This window comes from Papio anubis, chromosome 19, assembly GCF_008728515.1.
Source record: "Papio anubis isolate 15944 chromosome 19, Panubis1.0, whole genome shotgun sequence".
Classification (NCBI taxonomy): domain Eukaryota; kingdom Metazoa; phylum Chordata; class Mammalia; order Primates; family Cercopithecidae; genus Papio; species Papio anubis.
Window position 1 is genome coordinate 51,534,342 of NC_044994.1, and position 16,515 is coordinate 51,550,856.

The 16,515-nt window shown below is 43.3% G+C and overlaps 1 protein-coding gene across 2 annotated transcripts in view; it reads left to right on the top strand.

Annotated features, from left to right (window-relative positions):
- LOC101009409 (O-acyltransferase like protein) overlaps positions 1–16,515 on the top strand; it is a 76,994-nt gene that overhangs the window by 22,713 nt on the left and 37,766 nt on the right. The window contains exons 2-5 of one of the 2 annotated variants that reach the window (XM_003914422.4): positions 2,869–3,008; positions 4,641–4,719; positions 11,113–11,254; positions 13,495–13,721. In XM_003914422.4, coding sequence (XP_003914471.2) covers positions 2,869–3,008; positions 4,641–4,719; positions 11,113–11,254; positions 13,495–13,721 — 588 coding nt within the window. The remainder of the gene's footprint in view (positions 1–2,868; positions 3,009–4,640; positions 4,720–11,112; positions 11,255–13,494; positions 13,722–16,515) is intronic. The other variant, XM_009192818.3, reaches the window with a different exon arrangement.

The following is a 16,515-nucleotide window of genomic DNA, read 5'->3' on the forward strand; positions in this document are numbered from 1 at the left end:
TAGAAAATATAAACTGAGTCACCGGGCGTGGTGACTCATGCCTGTAATCCCAGCACTTTGGGAGGCCGAGGCGGGTGGATCACAAGGTCAGGAGATCGAGACCATCCTGGCTAACACTATGAAACCCCATCTCCACTAAAAATACAAAAAAAAATTAGCCGGGCGTGGTGGCGCATGCCTGTAGTCCCAGCTACTTGGGAGGCTGAGGCAGGAGAATGGTGTGAACCTGGGAGGGGGAGCTTGCAGTGAGCTGAGACAGCGCCACTGTACTCCAGCCTGGGTGATGAATGAGACTCCGTTAAAAAAAAAAAAAAGAAAATATAAACTGAAAATAAAATACCACAGAAAATAGCCAACTGTACTCTATTTAGGAGTTATTTTATGTAATCTGTTTTAAGTTTACCAAGCAAAAAAGAGTAAAATTATAAGGACACAAAAAGATTTGCATAAATAGCATGGTCTCCAATGATGGCTTGGTATAAAAATAATGTCAATTCTTCCCCAACATTAATGTAAAAATTCAAAGCAAATTTAAGTCAATAGTCTAGTTGGATGTTTTGAAGAACTCAGCAAACTTTTTCTGAAATTAGTATACATGATTAATGGTCCACAACTAGCTAGATCCACTTTGAAAAACAAAAGACTAAAGGCAGAATACCTGATATACTACAAATCCATAATAATAAAAACTATATGGTTTTGTTTATGCTTATTTATGCCTTTTATCCCTTCATTTAAAAAATTCATTTCCTTTCATCTGTCTTCATCTCTTCCTTTCCCTTTCTCAAATTCCCCTCACTCCATATATGTGTGCTGTGTATCCTTTCATATGTAGGTGTTCTTGTTTTGGGTATGTGTATTTGCCATATGTATGAATGGTTTTGTGCTTCCACTCTCCTATTTTTATATATGTCACACAGTGCTACATTTTTACAATTTTATGTGTATCTAGTCCAGTGCTAGAATCAGGGCTGGCTCCAGGGCATGCAATTCCTGCAGTCACACAGGGACCTACTCTTAAAAGAGCCTTACGCTTGGCTGAAGTGTGATTTGCTGTCATCATCTTCAAATTCTTAAACATTTTTAAACAAGCGGCCCTGTGTTGTCATTTTGCATTGGCCGTACATGCTCTGTAGGCAGTGTCATCTCAGATAAACAAAATAAACCAGAGAGCTCAGAGGCAGATCCACGTATATATGAGACCTGGATATAAGATGAAACTTGCTCCATGAATCCATGATGAAAGGGAAAACTATTTAGAGGTGGTTTTGGGATAACCAGCCCACCTTTTGGAGGGAAAAAAAAAATGCACCATGACTCAGATGGATTAAAGACCTAAATACAAAAGGTAGAACTATAAAGACAGCAGGAGGTAATATTAGAAAATCCTTTTGTGACCTATGAATGGGGAATAATTTCTTAGGAAAACACCAAAAGCACAATCAATAAGCAAAATATTGGTGGATTTCATGATACCAAAAGTATGGGTTTCTGTTCAATGAAAGACATCATGGAAATGTCAACTGACAGAGAACTGCCAGAATATCTACTTTCAATGACTCAGTCAGACAGAATCAATATATAGAATAATAAGCAGCTCTGGAAAACCACAAAGAAAAAAATCTATAAAAAATTGGCAAAGGACACATGGGTTCAGAAGAGAACATTTAAATGGCTGACTAATCAATAAAAATACCTTGGCTCATTTGTAATTAGATAAATGAAAATCAAAGCAGTAATTAAATACCATTTTATATCCATTAACTGCCAAAAATTAAAAAGCTAAACAGCACAAAGCAAAAAAGAACAACAACAACAAAAAGAGCCAGCATCCCTGGGGGATATAGATTGAAGGAGTCCCTCTAGTGAGCAATCTCGCTGGATTAACACAGACTAAGTATTTGTGTGCTTATTATTCATCAATTCCACTCACAGGTAGAATCTGAGCTCCATCTTCATGTTGTTCTATAAAGGGACACATATGAGGAGTGACCACTGTGTGTTTCTGTGGGTTGGAATCATCTATGCATCCATCATCAGGGGAATAGTTAAGTCAAAGGTGGTGATGCATTATTATACAGAAGTTAGTGGCCCTGGACTAGATACACATAAAATTGTAAAAATGTAGCACTGTGTGACATATATAGAAACAGTGGGAGAGTGGAAGCACAAAACCATTCACACATATGGCAGATACACATACATAAAACAAGAGCACCTACAAATAAGAGGATACACAGCACACATACATGGAGTGAGGGGAATCTGAGAAAAGGAAAGGAAGAGATGAAGAAAGATGAAAGGAAATGAATTTTTTTAAATAAGGGATAAAGGCCATAAATAAGCATAAACAAACAAAAAAGACTCTGCAGGACCAGGGCTGAAAATGCCATGAACTGTGGAGTTGATCACTCCACTCTTCTGCTTCTAAGGTTAAATGAAAAAAGAAAAAATTAACTCTCTCCAAAGTAAGGTCCCACAAAACTGGATAAAAATTTTTAAAAACATGAGTATTTTCTCCTGGGTATATGCGGAGGAGAAAGAAAAGCTACCACATTTTAGTTATACCTTTTCACTCCCCAGAAAGCATTTGTTTTTTAAAAGAATCAAACTCTTCATCTTTTTCAGCAACTGTTGGCAGACAATGTAATAGCACAAAAAATCACATCATTGTTCTCCCAGCATGATGAGAGGGGCTATGTATGCAAAACATAGGCTCAAAGAGTAGCATCTGACTAGATCTCTTTCTCCTCTTTTTCAGTCACATAAGTTTGATAGATTCAGAAGGTAGAGCCTAGTACCTATCAATTTATTTAAAAGTGACTCCAGAAAGGTAATTTTGCAAACTTCTTTTGCCTTGCAATTCAGTGTATGACTCTCTGGGGAAGTTTGGGAGCAACATTCTTAATGGAAACATGGACAGGCTGGGATCATACAGCGAGTGTCTTTCCACCCATGCTCCCAAGGGGAACTTCCGAGGGCAGTACTGCAAGCTTCACATACTGCAGGTGAGTGTGGGGGACCTGCACACTTGCTCTTGAAGGACAAGTGAATGTCATGATATAGAATAAAATACAACTCCATTGATTCCTTTTCATAATTAAAAAAAAAAAAAACTATTACGATGTTTTGCAAAAAATAAAAACTAAATTTTAAATACTTGGCAGAAACCTGCTCAGCATCTTGAGTGTGAGACATTAAACGAGACTCTTGTTCACAAACCACATCGGACTTGAGATATTCCTTCTACCACATTGTATGGAGCAAGACCTCTGGACAATTTTCACAGGGAATCCAAGGTCAAACGCTGGCCAGCAGCTTCTATAGCTTCAAATGCTATGGCTGTCTTTTTGAGAGTTATTTTGAGTTTGCTGGTAGCTCTCTTCTGCCCTTCTCTGCTGGGGTCCAGTAGGGACTCTCCTTTACTAAAGGACCTCAAAATTTGGATTTGGTCCCAGACAAAGTCCCCATTCTGTATCCTTGCTGTCAGGGAACCGCATCATTACTTGGTATGAGGTGGATTAAGTCAAGGAGCTTTCCACACACTCCTGACTCATCAACAGCTTTTAGAATACCAGAGGCAGGGTGGACTTCCCATTACCCTTAACTCTTCTCAGAAACAGAGCTCTAAACATGAATTTGAGGTTATCCTAGCAGACGGGCCATGACTTTTATGAAAACATTACTAAATCAGTTGACCAAATTTGCAGGACTATCTTCAAAGCATGTTAATCCTTTTATTGCTCAGAAACAAAACAAAACAAATAAAACAAAACAAACAAATAAACAAAACAAAAACAAAAACAGAAAACAAAACTAGGAACAGCATAGCCTGTTATGAAATACAAAGATAGACTTGATGTGTGTCACACAGTACTAAAGGAAAATTACATTACAAGTTGGCTAATAACAGTTGTATAAATTAACAATAAGAAATCCAAGCTCTCTGATATTAATGCTATAAAATGATCTTAGAATGGTTCGCTGTGGAGACAGAGAGATGACCACCTAGCTCCATTTGTCCTGCTGAGGGTTGGGATAATGATTGCTTGAGGGATTAATCAGTGCATACAAATGTCATTTTCAAAGCAGATTAATGGTTTTGATACTGGAGAAAAAGGTCAGGCCTACACAATCCTCTGAATTATGTGTTTAGAAGAATCATCCCAGAATGTTTTATTTATACTTTGATGTTTTCTTTATTGGGACAGGCATTCTAGTTATTGGCTTGATTTGTTAATAAAATCTTTATTTGATACAATGTGTCCTGCCACCAATTAATGGCAACTTGGAAATTGTATTGAAAATTGCAGGAGATGCAACTCTTAATGACCTTTCATTTGGAAGAGAGAGGCAGTGGGGCAGATTATCCAAAACTACTGGTTGCTTTTTAAAGAATCACCTACATTAAGCCTTGAGGCATTTAAAAAAAAATATGCATGTGTCCGATGCTCTGGAAATTCACTTGAACCACTCAGTAATGGAAAAGTCATCTTTTAAGAAGTTGGAACACTTCTTCTTTCAACATCCTTCTCTCCCACTCCCCATCTGATTATTTAGCAGCAAACTTACTTGGGATGATCATGCATATATGTTATGAATGCCAAAATGAAATAACATTGTGGCATTGTGTTTCCCAGGATGGGACTGACTACAGTGTGGGCGTGTGTGTCCCTGATTCTTGTGCTGAAGAGGATGTGACTCTGATGTCTCGGCTGGGTAGGTACAAAAGAATATCTAGTGAAACTATCATCTCACAGCGTAATGTTGGAAAAACCCCAGCTCCTTAGAACCAAGAAAGGTAATTCCTTCAGGACTGAACCAACCTTTCATCGTGATCAATCCAATAATCTGAGCCTAATGGAGGTTTGAGGGGTTCAAGGGTAAAGATGGTAGAATAGTAATGGAGTAGGTAGGAAGGGAGACAATAAGGAAAAGATAGAGCTGAATCTTTATGTAACAAAAATGTAAAGTTAAACAATCTTTCCTCACCCACAGCTGCCTGGTTAGGCTGAAGAAAGGAGGTGGGTGGTGTTTGGTTTCAATATTGTGAGTGTTCTGTGCCCTGGCCCGTGTGTGGCAATCTGCCACCTGCCATATCCAGAGGCCATTCTGAACGAGGACTGTGTGCAGTCAACATGTTGTAATGGATTAGTGTTAAGAACCCAGCATTTGGTCCTGGTTGTCACCTCCCAGCTGTGTGATCCTGGGCCAATCACTTAATCTCCCCAAGTTCAGTCTCTTCCTCTGCACAGTGACGGATGGCTCTGCATGGCTCTCTCTATGGCCTTCTAATCACTTCTCCCTTAGCTATGCGGAAGGAATATATTTTAGTCTCCACAGAAACTGATTTGACTTCCCCTAAGTCTTTTAAAGTTTTCAAAGCAAGAATTTTAAGCCTAGGTTTTTGCCACTGGTGTCTTTTATATTTATTCTGGTCATCCAGAGAAGAACTAACACATACTAAAGTTCTACATTATTAGGAGTGAGAAGAACTAACATATAATACAGTTATACATTATTAAGAGTTCTCCTTTAAAGTATTGGTATTGCAGCTAGTTGTCAAAATCTTAAATGGTCCTCTGCATTTGTGACGATTCCTATGGCTTTGGGTGTATTATCTATCTAGCCAGGTATTTCATGTGCTGTTTAAAAAAGCAATAAATCAGCTGCGCATGGTGGCTCATACCTGTAATCCCAGCACTTTGGGAGGCCGAGGCCAGCGGATCACGAGGTCAGGAGATCGAGACCATCCTGGCTAACACGGTGAAACCCCATCTCTACTAAAAATACAAAGAATAAGCCAGGTGTGGTGGCGAGCGCCTGTGGTCCCAGCTACTCAGGTAAGCTGAGGCAGGACAATGGCGTGAACCTGGGAGGCAGAGCTTGCAGTGAGCCGAGATGGTGCCACTGTACTCCAGCCTGGGCTACAGAGCAAGACTCCGTCTCAAATAAATAAATAAATAAAAATAAAAAAGCAATAAATCATTACAAATCAAATGCAAATTTCAATTCTTGTTGGATAAGCCATAAATATCCTAGAGACAAAGATAAATGTGTAGTTATTATTAAATTAGCATTTCAAGTGACTAAGTGACTCTAAGTCTAATGAGTTAATAGTCCTTATTATTTAAGAGATTTGTCAATTAGCCTAATTTTTCAGACTAATGCCAAGCTTTCTAGCCAGAGTTGACATTAGAATAAAATAAAATATTAGAAATAATTGCCATTGATAAAAAGATATTTTAAGAAAGTAGCATTCAAAGAGAAACAAGATGGAGATTCTCTTTGAGGAACCAGGAAAAGAAAACAGACTGGTGGTTGTCAACTGAGCTGACGTGGGTGGATGGATTAGGGGAATTTAGTCTTTGCTGCCCAGGCGTTTTTCCAGCTCTGGCACAGAGGCAGCAGATAGAAATTGGAGGTCTTTGCCCGGGGTAAAGTGTCCCCATCTGGAAAGGATTTGTCAGTTATTCCTTAAAGCTCTTTGATGGAGTTGCCAATATTTCCTCTACAGATGTGAGACAACCAGCTCAGCATACCAGACTGAAGCTGTTTGCACGGACTGCAGTCACCCAGAGGAGGGGAGCGGGGAGGGCCAGTAGTAGATTGGGCGAGAAAAAATGCCCTAGTACGGCAGAGGGAGAGCAAGATCCTGGCAGGTCAGGACATAACTGCTTTTGGCCAAGGGCTAGGGCAAAACACTGCACAGTTGTTGTCATAGAATGTTATAAAATGTCACCCAACATACTTTACCTGAATTCCTAAGAATAAAATTATTTCACACCAGAATGCTGAGAGCCTGGATGGAACTTGGATGTGGCGATTATGAAACCCAATTATGGGATATTTTCCTACAAATCCAGACCCATGCATTTTGGTGTCATTAATAGTCCTTTCCCATCGCTGCTGTAACAAGTGACCACACACTGGGTGGCTTAGAACAACAGAGATTCATTCTCTCACAGTTCTGGAGGCTAAATATCTGAAGTCAAGGTGATGATGAGGTTGGTTCCTTCTGGAGGCTCTGAGGGAGAGTCTGTTCCTTGCCCTACTCCACATGCCTGGTGGTTGTCAGTACTTCCTGGCACTCCTTGGCTTGTAGCCACATCATTCCAGCCTCTACCTCCACCCACATGTGGAGTTCTTCCCCGTATGTCCAAACTTCCCTCGCATAAGGACACTAGTCATACTGGATTTAGGGCCCAACCTAACCTCATCTTCCTATTTCCAAATAAGGTCACATATGCAGGTACTAAGGGTTAGGACTTGAACCTTTCTGGAGGACACAGTTCAACCCAAAAGACTACCTAATACCTACTTCCTAGGCTGGCTAGATTATCTGAGTTCCCTTTAACACAACAGGGAGTTGGGAGGATGGGAACTCATAGCCCCTTAGCTCAGGGCCCTGCTCTTAGAATATGCTTGACAAATGTTAGATAATCTTGCTGAAGTTTAATTGTGAGGCAGAGGCAATCTACCTGGTCACAGGGACCACACAAGAGCTGACAAAGAAGGGGCTTGGGTGTTTTTGGTTTTGCTTTTGTTTTTCTGAGACAGGGTCTTGCTGTGTCCCCAGGCTGGAGTGCAGTGGCACAATCATGGCTCATTGCCGCCTGAATCTCCTGGGTCCAAGCAATCCTTCCACCTCAGCCTCCCAAATAGCTGAGATCAGGCATGCACCACCACACCTGTCTAATTTGTAAATGTTTTGTAGAGATGGGGTCTCCTTATGTTGACCAGGCTGGTCTCAAACTTCTGATGTCAAGTGATCCTTCTGCCTCGACCTCACAAAGTGCTGGGATCACAGGTGTGAGCCACCACACCCAGCCTGGGGCTTGTTCTAAAGGTCTGTTTAACACTGAGTTGTGTCTGATTTTATCCAGACACAACACTGAAGGCTGCACATTTCCATTCTCGGGGACTCACTCTAAGTCTAAGACTCACTCACTCTAAGTCTGTCCCATTGGAGACTTTATAACGTTTTATGATGATCACACTGTTCCAGTTTGCAGTGGCCAAAAGCAATGAGTTCCGAGCTGCTTAGAATCGACGTTTAACAGTCCTTTACAATAAGCTTTAAACTGTGCTCTTTCCTATGCTCTATTAGGTTAATTTCACCTTGCTTTTCCTATGAGAATCACTAGGCCTACATAGCAGAACAATGGTGCTAGAAGTACAAGGGAAGATTTTTCTCCTCCAACTCCCTCTTACAGATTCCCTGAGCACCAATGGAGAAAATGGAACTCTTTTAATAGTAACTCCTTGAATTACCCATAGAATTGCCTTTCTGGCTAAGAATTCAAAAGGAATCCAAAACATTTCACAGAATACCATTTTGTGTTCTCAATTCAATTCAGAAAATATTTATTGAGCAATTTTCTCTCTGGCCTTTGTATGAGACATCACCTGTATGTGCTGGGGGCGGGGGGATCAAAATGATTGGGAGTTACTCGTTTCAAAAATATGTACAATTTAGTTAGGAAGAAAAGTGTGTATGCCTGAGCTATTAGGCAACACTGTCAGGAAAGAAATGTCCAATCTCACTCAAGTGTTGGGGCTGGGCATAAAAGCCAGAGAAGCAGAGCCCAGCATGCATAGAGTAAGAGTGGGGAATTTAGACAGGGCTTGAGCTGACCTTGTGTTAGTGAAGAGGTCAGGATGGGGTGGGGTGAGAACTTGTTGGAAAACAGATTCAACAGAGGTTTCCAATAAAGGTTTCATATTCCCCTTGTAGATCTGGAATCTAGCACAGCATAGACACTTCAGGCTGATTACTTAAGGCTGATTGGATGTGCATGGGCTGCCGGTTGTCTTTGTTTACCATGGCAGGATTTAGAGCTGGGCTGTGGTTGATAGACAAAAAAACCAACCAACCCAAACAACAAAACCAAAACAAAACAGAAACGTCATTTGATTCCTTTAAAATTAGAAATAGAACTTCCAAAGGGAACAGACGTGTGCTGGCTGGTCAGTACACTTCATTTTCAGTGGAAGAGTTTAGTTTGGAAACCCACATACCAACAGGAAGTAGCATTGGTTCAGAGCAAATGGAATTGGATTATGAAAAATTCTGCTGCCAGGTCTCCTGTGGGAACCTGCTGGTAACCTAGATCAAGCACCCCAACTCTTGGCCAGGGTTGAGGACACACAGATGACCCTTCCTTCTTGTTTCTACCCTTACCATGCTACAATTAGGAATCACAGTTAATCACATATTATTAGTCTTTCAGCAGCATTTTTGGACGTTTTAGAAACCCTTGGGTCACAGACTCATGGGAACCTTGAGGGTTAGAGATGGAAAGGACATTAGAATACATCATGTCCCTTGTGTTTATTGCAGCACTATTTACAACAGCAAAGACTTGGAACCAACCCAAATGCCCATCAATGATAGACTGGATAAACAAAATGGGGCACATATACACCATGGAATACTATGCAGCCCAAAAAAGAATGAGTTTTTATCCTTTGCAGGGACATGGATGAAGCTGGAAACCATCATTCTCAGCAAACTAACACAGGAACAGAAAACCAAATGCTGCATGTTCTCACTCATAAGTGGGAGTTGAACAATGAGAACACATGGACACAGGGAGGAGAACATCACACACCGAGACCTGTCGGGGGGTTGGGGGCAAGGGGAGAGAGAGCATTAGGACAAATACCTAATGCATGTGGGGCTTAAAACCTGGATGACGAGTTGATGGGTGCAGCAAATCACCATGGCACGTGTATACCTATGTAACAAACCTGCACATTCTACACATGTATCCCAGAACTTAAAGTATAATAATAATAAAAGAATACATCGTGTCTGACCCACCCTTCACTGTTACACAGATGAGGAAATGAGACCCAGAGAGAGGAAGCGACTTGCTCAGGGTCACACAGCAAGCTAGCTCAAACTTGAGCCTCTTGAATGCAAGACTAGGCAATGTGGTGTGGTGAGATGAGGAACACCCAACATTTATTAAACGTACTGCCTGTCCTGCACTGTTCTAAGGGCTTTACAACCATTGTGTCATTTAGTTCTCATGACAACCCTAGGAGGTAGGTACTATTATGATCCCCATTTTAAAGAAGGAGGAAAGCCGTGTGCCCATCCTTTGTGGAGATTTTAGAAGTCCCCTGGTCTTAATTCTAACCGTGTGCTCCTGGGATTCGCAGCAAGAACACCTGTAAACTTGTCAGAAGCACAAAGTCAGGTTCCGCCTCAAACCTCCTGGATCAGAAACTTGCAGGGAGGGGAGGCAGAGAGCCAACAGGCCCTCAAGGTAATTCTGAGGCTTGCTAAAATTGGAGATAACTGCCCTAGTCTTACCAGTAGGATCTTTACACGCAATTTCTTCCAGTGCTCATCAGCTGTGTCCTGACTTGCTGCTTCTTACCTTCAATTTCACATGGCACCTTTCCCCAGACTATGGGCTGCAATTGTATATTTCCATCTTACATTGCATTTCTCTGTCGGGGGGGCTTGTTCACAAATAGATTTGAGCCAGCAATGGTGCGTGTTTAGGTTTTTAGTTCCCAGTACCGTGTGCTAGGAAAGGCCAGGAGAAAAGACTGATTCAGTAGACCTGGGTTTACTTCCAGCTGGGCTAAGAGTTCCTCATTCTGTAAGTTTCCACATTTTTGTGCCCTACTTCCCTCCAACTGTAAATCAGATATATTCAAAACCAGCTGTCCCCACCCTTTTTCTTTTTGGAGACAGTCTCGTTCTGTGGCCCAGGCTGGAGTGCAGTGGCATGATCTCGGCTCACTGCAACTTCTGCCTCCCCGGCTCAAGTGATTCTCATGTCTCAGCCTCCCGAGTAGCTGGGACTACAGACGAGCACCACCATGCCTGGCTAATTTTTCTATTTTTAGTAGAGACAGGGTTTCACCATGCTGGCCAGGATGGTCTCAAACTCCTGACCTCAAGTGATCACCCTGCCTTGGCCTCCTCCCAAAGTGTAGGATTACAGGCGTGAGCCACTGTGCCCAGCCCCAGCTGTCCCTTTTTACTGTAAAAGTTTCATTTTGAAATAATAGATATGAAAGCACTTGGAAAAATGTAAGGCATTATTACAAGCTAAATGATTTATACAATCTCTTTTTCTTTTTTGGTAGATACTTTAAGATTCAGAAATACTTCATTTCTGGCCCCTTCCTTCTTTCTTTTTACAATAAATTCTTCCTCCTCGTCTGGTGGGCGTGTGGCCAGATGTGCTACTGGAACGTTCCCCCTGGACACATTTGCTGCCGTATGTCTGTGAGTATGGACACCCGAGGTACCTGGGTGGGTTGTGATCTGTCGGTACTGCTTTATCAACTCCCCTCGTCAACTGCATTTCACTATTAAATCTCATTCATTGCATGATGTCTGGCCAGTACTGCCTGTTTCAGGATATTATGGTCTGAGTGTTTTTGTTTCCCCCCCAAAATTCGTAAGTTGGAATGTCACCCACAATGTGATGATCTCCAGAGATAGGGCCTTTGGGAGGTGCCTGTCATGAGGGCAGAGCCTTCACGAATGGGGTCGGGTAACTTAGACAAGGGACCCCAGAGAGCTCTCTTGCCCTTCCAACATGTGAGGACACAGCTAGAAGGCGCCGTCTATGAACCAGAAAGTGGGCTCTCAACAGACACCGAATCTTCCAGCACTTTGATCCTGGGCTTCCCACCCTCCAGAACTGTGAGAAATTAATTTCTGGGGTGTATAAGCCGCCTAGCCTATGGTATTTTGTTATAGCAGCCAAACAGACTGAGACACAAGAAGATCACCATTTACCTTTTTTTTTTTTTTTGAGACAGAGTCTTGCTGTGTCACCCAGGCTGGAGTGCAGTGGCGTAATCTCAGCTCACTGCAGCCTCCACCTCACGGGTTCAAACAATTCTCCTGTCTCAGCCTCCCGAGTAGCTGGGACCACAGGCGTGCACCACTGCACCCGGCTAATTTTGTATTTTTAGTAGAGACAAGGTTTCACCATGTTGACCAGGTTGGTCTTGAACTCCTGACCTCAGGTGATCCACCCACCTTGGCCTCCCAAAGTGCTGGCATTTCAGGCATGAGCCACCATGCTCAGCCCACCATTTACCTTAAACAAGAAAATGCACAAGTGTTCAAGGGGAAGGCTGGTCACGCCCAGTGTGATTGGTTTCAGGACCACTGAGAAATGTATTCTATCCCAAAACATTCCTGTTCCTTGCTGTCAGGTGACCACTGAAGATTAATTTTATTTGAGGGATTGCCTTGCCTACACACATTGCAGCAAGTCACCCAATACTTTTTGGGTGTTGCCTAGGCTGGAGTGCAGTGGCATGGTCTTGGCTCACTGCAACATCTGCCTCCCAGGTTCAGGCGATTCTCCTGCCTCAGCCTCCGGAGTAGCTGGGACTACAGGCGCATGCCACGACGCCCGGCTAATTTTTGCATTTTTGTAGTAGAGACGGGGTTTCACCATGTTGGCCAGGCTGGTCTCGAACTCCTGACCTCGTGATCCATCTGCTCGGCCTCCCAAAGTGCTAGGATCACAGGCGTGAGCCACTGTGCCCGGTCTCTTAGCATAAATTAAGTAGAAGTATAATTGCTGGGTCATAATTCTTGAATCATTTGATGTTGTTTTCCTGAACAATTCATTTTTCCTGTCCCCAGTAGGAAACTCTCATGTGTTACTTTACCCTCTCACCAGCATCAAAAGCTACTACCTTTATAAAAAGTGGAACCAGTTTGATAGGTGAATACATTGGTTTAATTTATGTCTTCAAAAAACTGGCGAAGAGGGTTTTTCTTTCCTAAGTTTATCTGCCACTTGTATTTTTCTCTTGTAAATTCATATTCTTTACCCCCTTTTCCATGTGTGAGTTCGGTTCTTCTTCTTCTTTTTTTTTTTTTTTGAGACAGTCTCGTTCTGTCACCCAGGCTGCAGTGCAGTGGGGCGATCTCAGCTCATTGCAACCTCTGCCTCCTGGGCTCAAGAGATTCTCCTGCCTCAGCCTCCCGAGTAGCTGGAACTACAGGCACACACCACCATACCCAGCTAATTTTTGTATTTTCAGTAGAGTTGGGGGTTTCACCATGTAGGCCAGACTGGTCTCAAACTCCTGACCTCAGGTGATCCGTCCGCCTAGGCCTCCCAAAGTGCTGGGATTACAGTCTTGAGCCACCGCACCCAGCCAGGTTCTTACTAATTTTTAAAGTTTATTATGTATGTAAAGAATATTAATTCTTAGTCATATCAGCTGCAGACATCTTCCTCAGTATTTTGGTTGCTTTAAGATTTTAAAAATAATTATGACAAGTTAAGTGAAATCCGTTAACATTTTCCTTGATATATTTTCTCTTTTTTCATTCATTTTATTCTTAGAGCATCATTCTCCATCCTTAAAATTGTTGAAGGTTTTTCTACATAAGTATGCAGCGGTTTGCTTTTCACAGGCCCGTGTTCCCGGCGTCTCATTTCGGCGTCCTGAGATGAGGGAAGGCGCAGCTGTTGTGTCTTCTTCCTGCAGGTTCATCACCTTGCTGGGGCTCACCCTCCCTTTGGCTGGAACAGTCTGCGTGGCAGCTAGGGAATGGGGGTCAGCCTGCAGGACATCGCAGGAACATGGGGCACCTCTGGCCACTTACGGGAGTCTGCCACTGAGCAAGGCGGAGAGCAATGAACAACGAAGCAGAATCCCATGGACGCACTGCCCGGCACATCTGCCCCTGTCAGCAGCCCCGAGCAGAGGAAAAAGTAGGCATTTGAATGAAACTAAGACCACCCAGGAGAGGTGACTTAGCCGAGTGTGCAGTTGGATATGAATGCCTACAGTGCTGGCTCCTAGTGAACGCCCGGCAGCTTCCAAATGTCAGTGTGGAGGTTAGATCTCTGCTCTTGACTGTCCCGTCTTTGTTTACCATCAGCGTGCTAAGGTCAGGCAAGGTCACTAAAAATGCTGCTTTATTTTGTGAGTACAATTATCCAGTGTGTTTTTGTGCTGATCAAAGACTAGGTTCAAACAGGGCCTGGGGTTTCACTGCGGCAATTCTCTGAGAACAATTCCGTGGCCACAGTGTCTGCTTTCAGTGTCACACTTACACACATGACCCGTAGAAGCTTCCTGCCATCCGCAGGAAGGTGAATGATTTACATAGAAACTGAAGGGAGGGTGTTGAGCTTGCAACACAAGGTAATTCACGCAGTACAGTACGTGTGAACCAGAAACAGATTAACCCAGCCTAGGTAATGAGAGGCTGGATTTCACTGAGATAGACTGCACTGTGTTTTAGTGAAAAATCAAGAGCATTGCCTTCATTTCTACCTGCCTGCCTATGCACCAAGGCAAATAGAATATCTCTCTCTCTGACCTTCAGAACATGTGGAGTAAGAGGGCCAGGCTCAGTGGCTCACGCCTGTAATCCCAGCACTTCGGGAAGTCAAGGTGAGAGGATTGATTGAACTCGGGAGTTTGAGGCCAGCCTGTGTAATGTAGCAAGACCCCCCCATCTCTACAAAAATAATTTAAATATTAGTCAGGCAACAGAGAGAGACCTTGACTCAAAAAAAAAAAAAAAACAGAACCAGAACGTGAATATTTGGCAGATTTCTTTTAGATCCAGGTCCACACAATTGTCCTTTCTTACTCCAACTAGGGGGATAAAAATAAAATGGAATGGCTGGGCTTGGTGGCTCATGCCTGTAATCTCAGCACTTCGGGAGGCCGAGGCAGGTGGGTCACCTGAGGTCAAGAGTTCGAGACCAACCTGGCCAACATGGTGAAACCTTGTCTCTACTAAAAATACAAAAATTAGCCAGGCATGGTGGCAGGTGCCTGTAATCCTGGCTATTTGGGAGGCTGAGGCAGGAGAATTGCTTGAACCTGGGAGGCAGAGGTTGCAGTGAGCCAAGATCATGCCACTGTATTCCAGCCTGGGTGACAAGAGCAAGACTCTGTCTCAAAAAAAAAGAAAAAAGAAATTTCAGTGAATGAACTAGAAGGATATGAAGAAATGATAAAGCAGCTTCAGGGAATATGCCTACTGTGGAAGGCATAGAAATTATTTTCTCAGATCCTACTCAGATTTTTTTTTTTCCAGAGACAGGATCTCCCTCTGTCACCCAGGCTGGAGTGCAGTGGCATGATCTCAGCTCACTTCCACCTCTGCCTCCTGGCGCAAACGATCTTTGTATTTTTAGTAGAGATGGGGTTTTGCCATGTGTTGCCCAGGCTGGTCTCAAGCTCCTGGGCTCAAAGGATCCACTCGCCTCGACCTTCCAAAGTGCTGGGATTTTAGGCGTGAGCCACTGTGCCCGGCCCTATTCGGGTCTTAAGGCAAAAACAAAAACAGTAGCAACACCAACCAAAAGCTCAACAATAAAAACAAAACACATGTTTGTGTAAGCAGAGATATGGTATAAGAAGGAGCCAAGAAGGCCTAGAGGTCCCTGGCACAACCTCTTTCCCAAAGCTGGAAGCAGCTCCAGCAGCCGGGTGGCTTCCTGTGGACCCATCTGTGATGGGAAGCGCTGGCGGTCAGGCTTCCGAACGAGAGGCAATCCTTGCTGTCCTGTAATTCCCACCAGGGGCCCTGGTTTTGCCTTCTAGGGCCCAGAAAATAATCATGCTCTCTTGTTTCTATTGCAGCCCCCATCAGATGTTGAGGGCAGTTATGGTGGCCCTGTCCAAATCTCAGAATCCCTCAATTACTTCACACGATGTGGTTCTAGACTTCTGTCCCTGTGCTGCTACTCCCGCACTCCCGCACTCCCGCACTGGCAGCCTACAGACAGTTCCACATTTGGTGTGGCAGAAAGAGCACACGCTTAGGAATCCTGTCACCCAATCAAACCTGCTTTGATTGCTAACTCTGACTGTGGTCACATTGTGTGACCTCTGTGAACCTCAATTTCCACATGTGTAAAACAGGGGCTTATAATGGGATCTGTGGAAGGAATTAAATGAGATCATAAGTACTTACCATCTCCTCCTAAATTCATTCCTTGTTTCCCCATTCTCTGCGGTTAAGCCAGGAGAGGAAAGAAAGGGTAGGGGCTTAAATCTGCCAAGGCTACATGCTTGGGCTGCTCTGACCTCACTGGGGTGCTCTGACCTCGCTCAGTGACCAGCAGAGTTAGCTGGATTGCAGGGACATGCCACGTCCCCAGAGCTGGATTGCAGAGCCCAACCTTTTAAGGCTGGATGACAGGATTTAGGCCAGATACACCTGGTATGGTGTCAGGAACTGAAACTTTAGGTTCCTCACCCAAAATGAGGCACCCTATGATTGGGACATTAAAGTTATGTTACCTTTTTTTATCTGGCACATTTAACTGTGGTCTCAAAATGGGGGTTTTCCATGTTCTGTTGCCATAACAACTTTTTAATTTTTGTACTTAATACCATCAAAGGATGCTGGGCATGGTGGCTCACGCCTATAATCCCAGCATTTTGGGAGGCTGAGGCAGGAAGATTGCTTGCACCCAGGAGTTCAAGACCAGCATGGGCAACATGGTAAAACCTCGTTTCTACAAAGAAATACAAAAATTA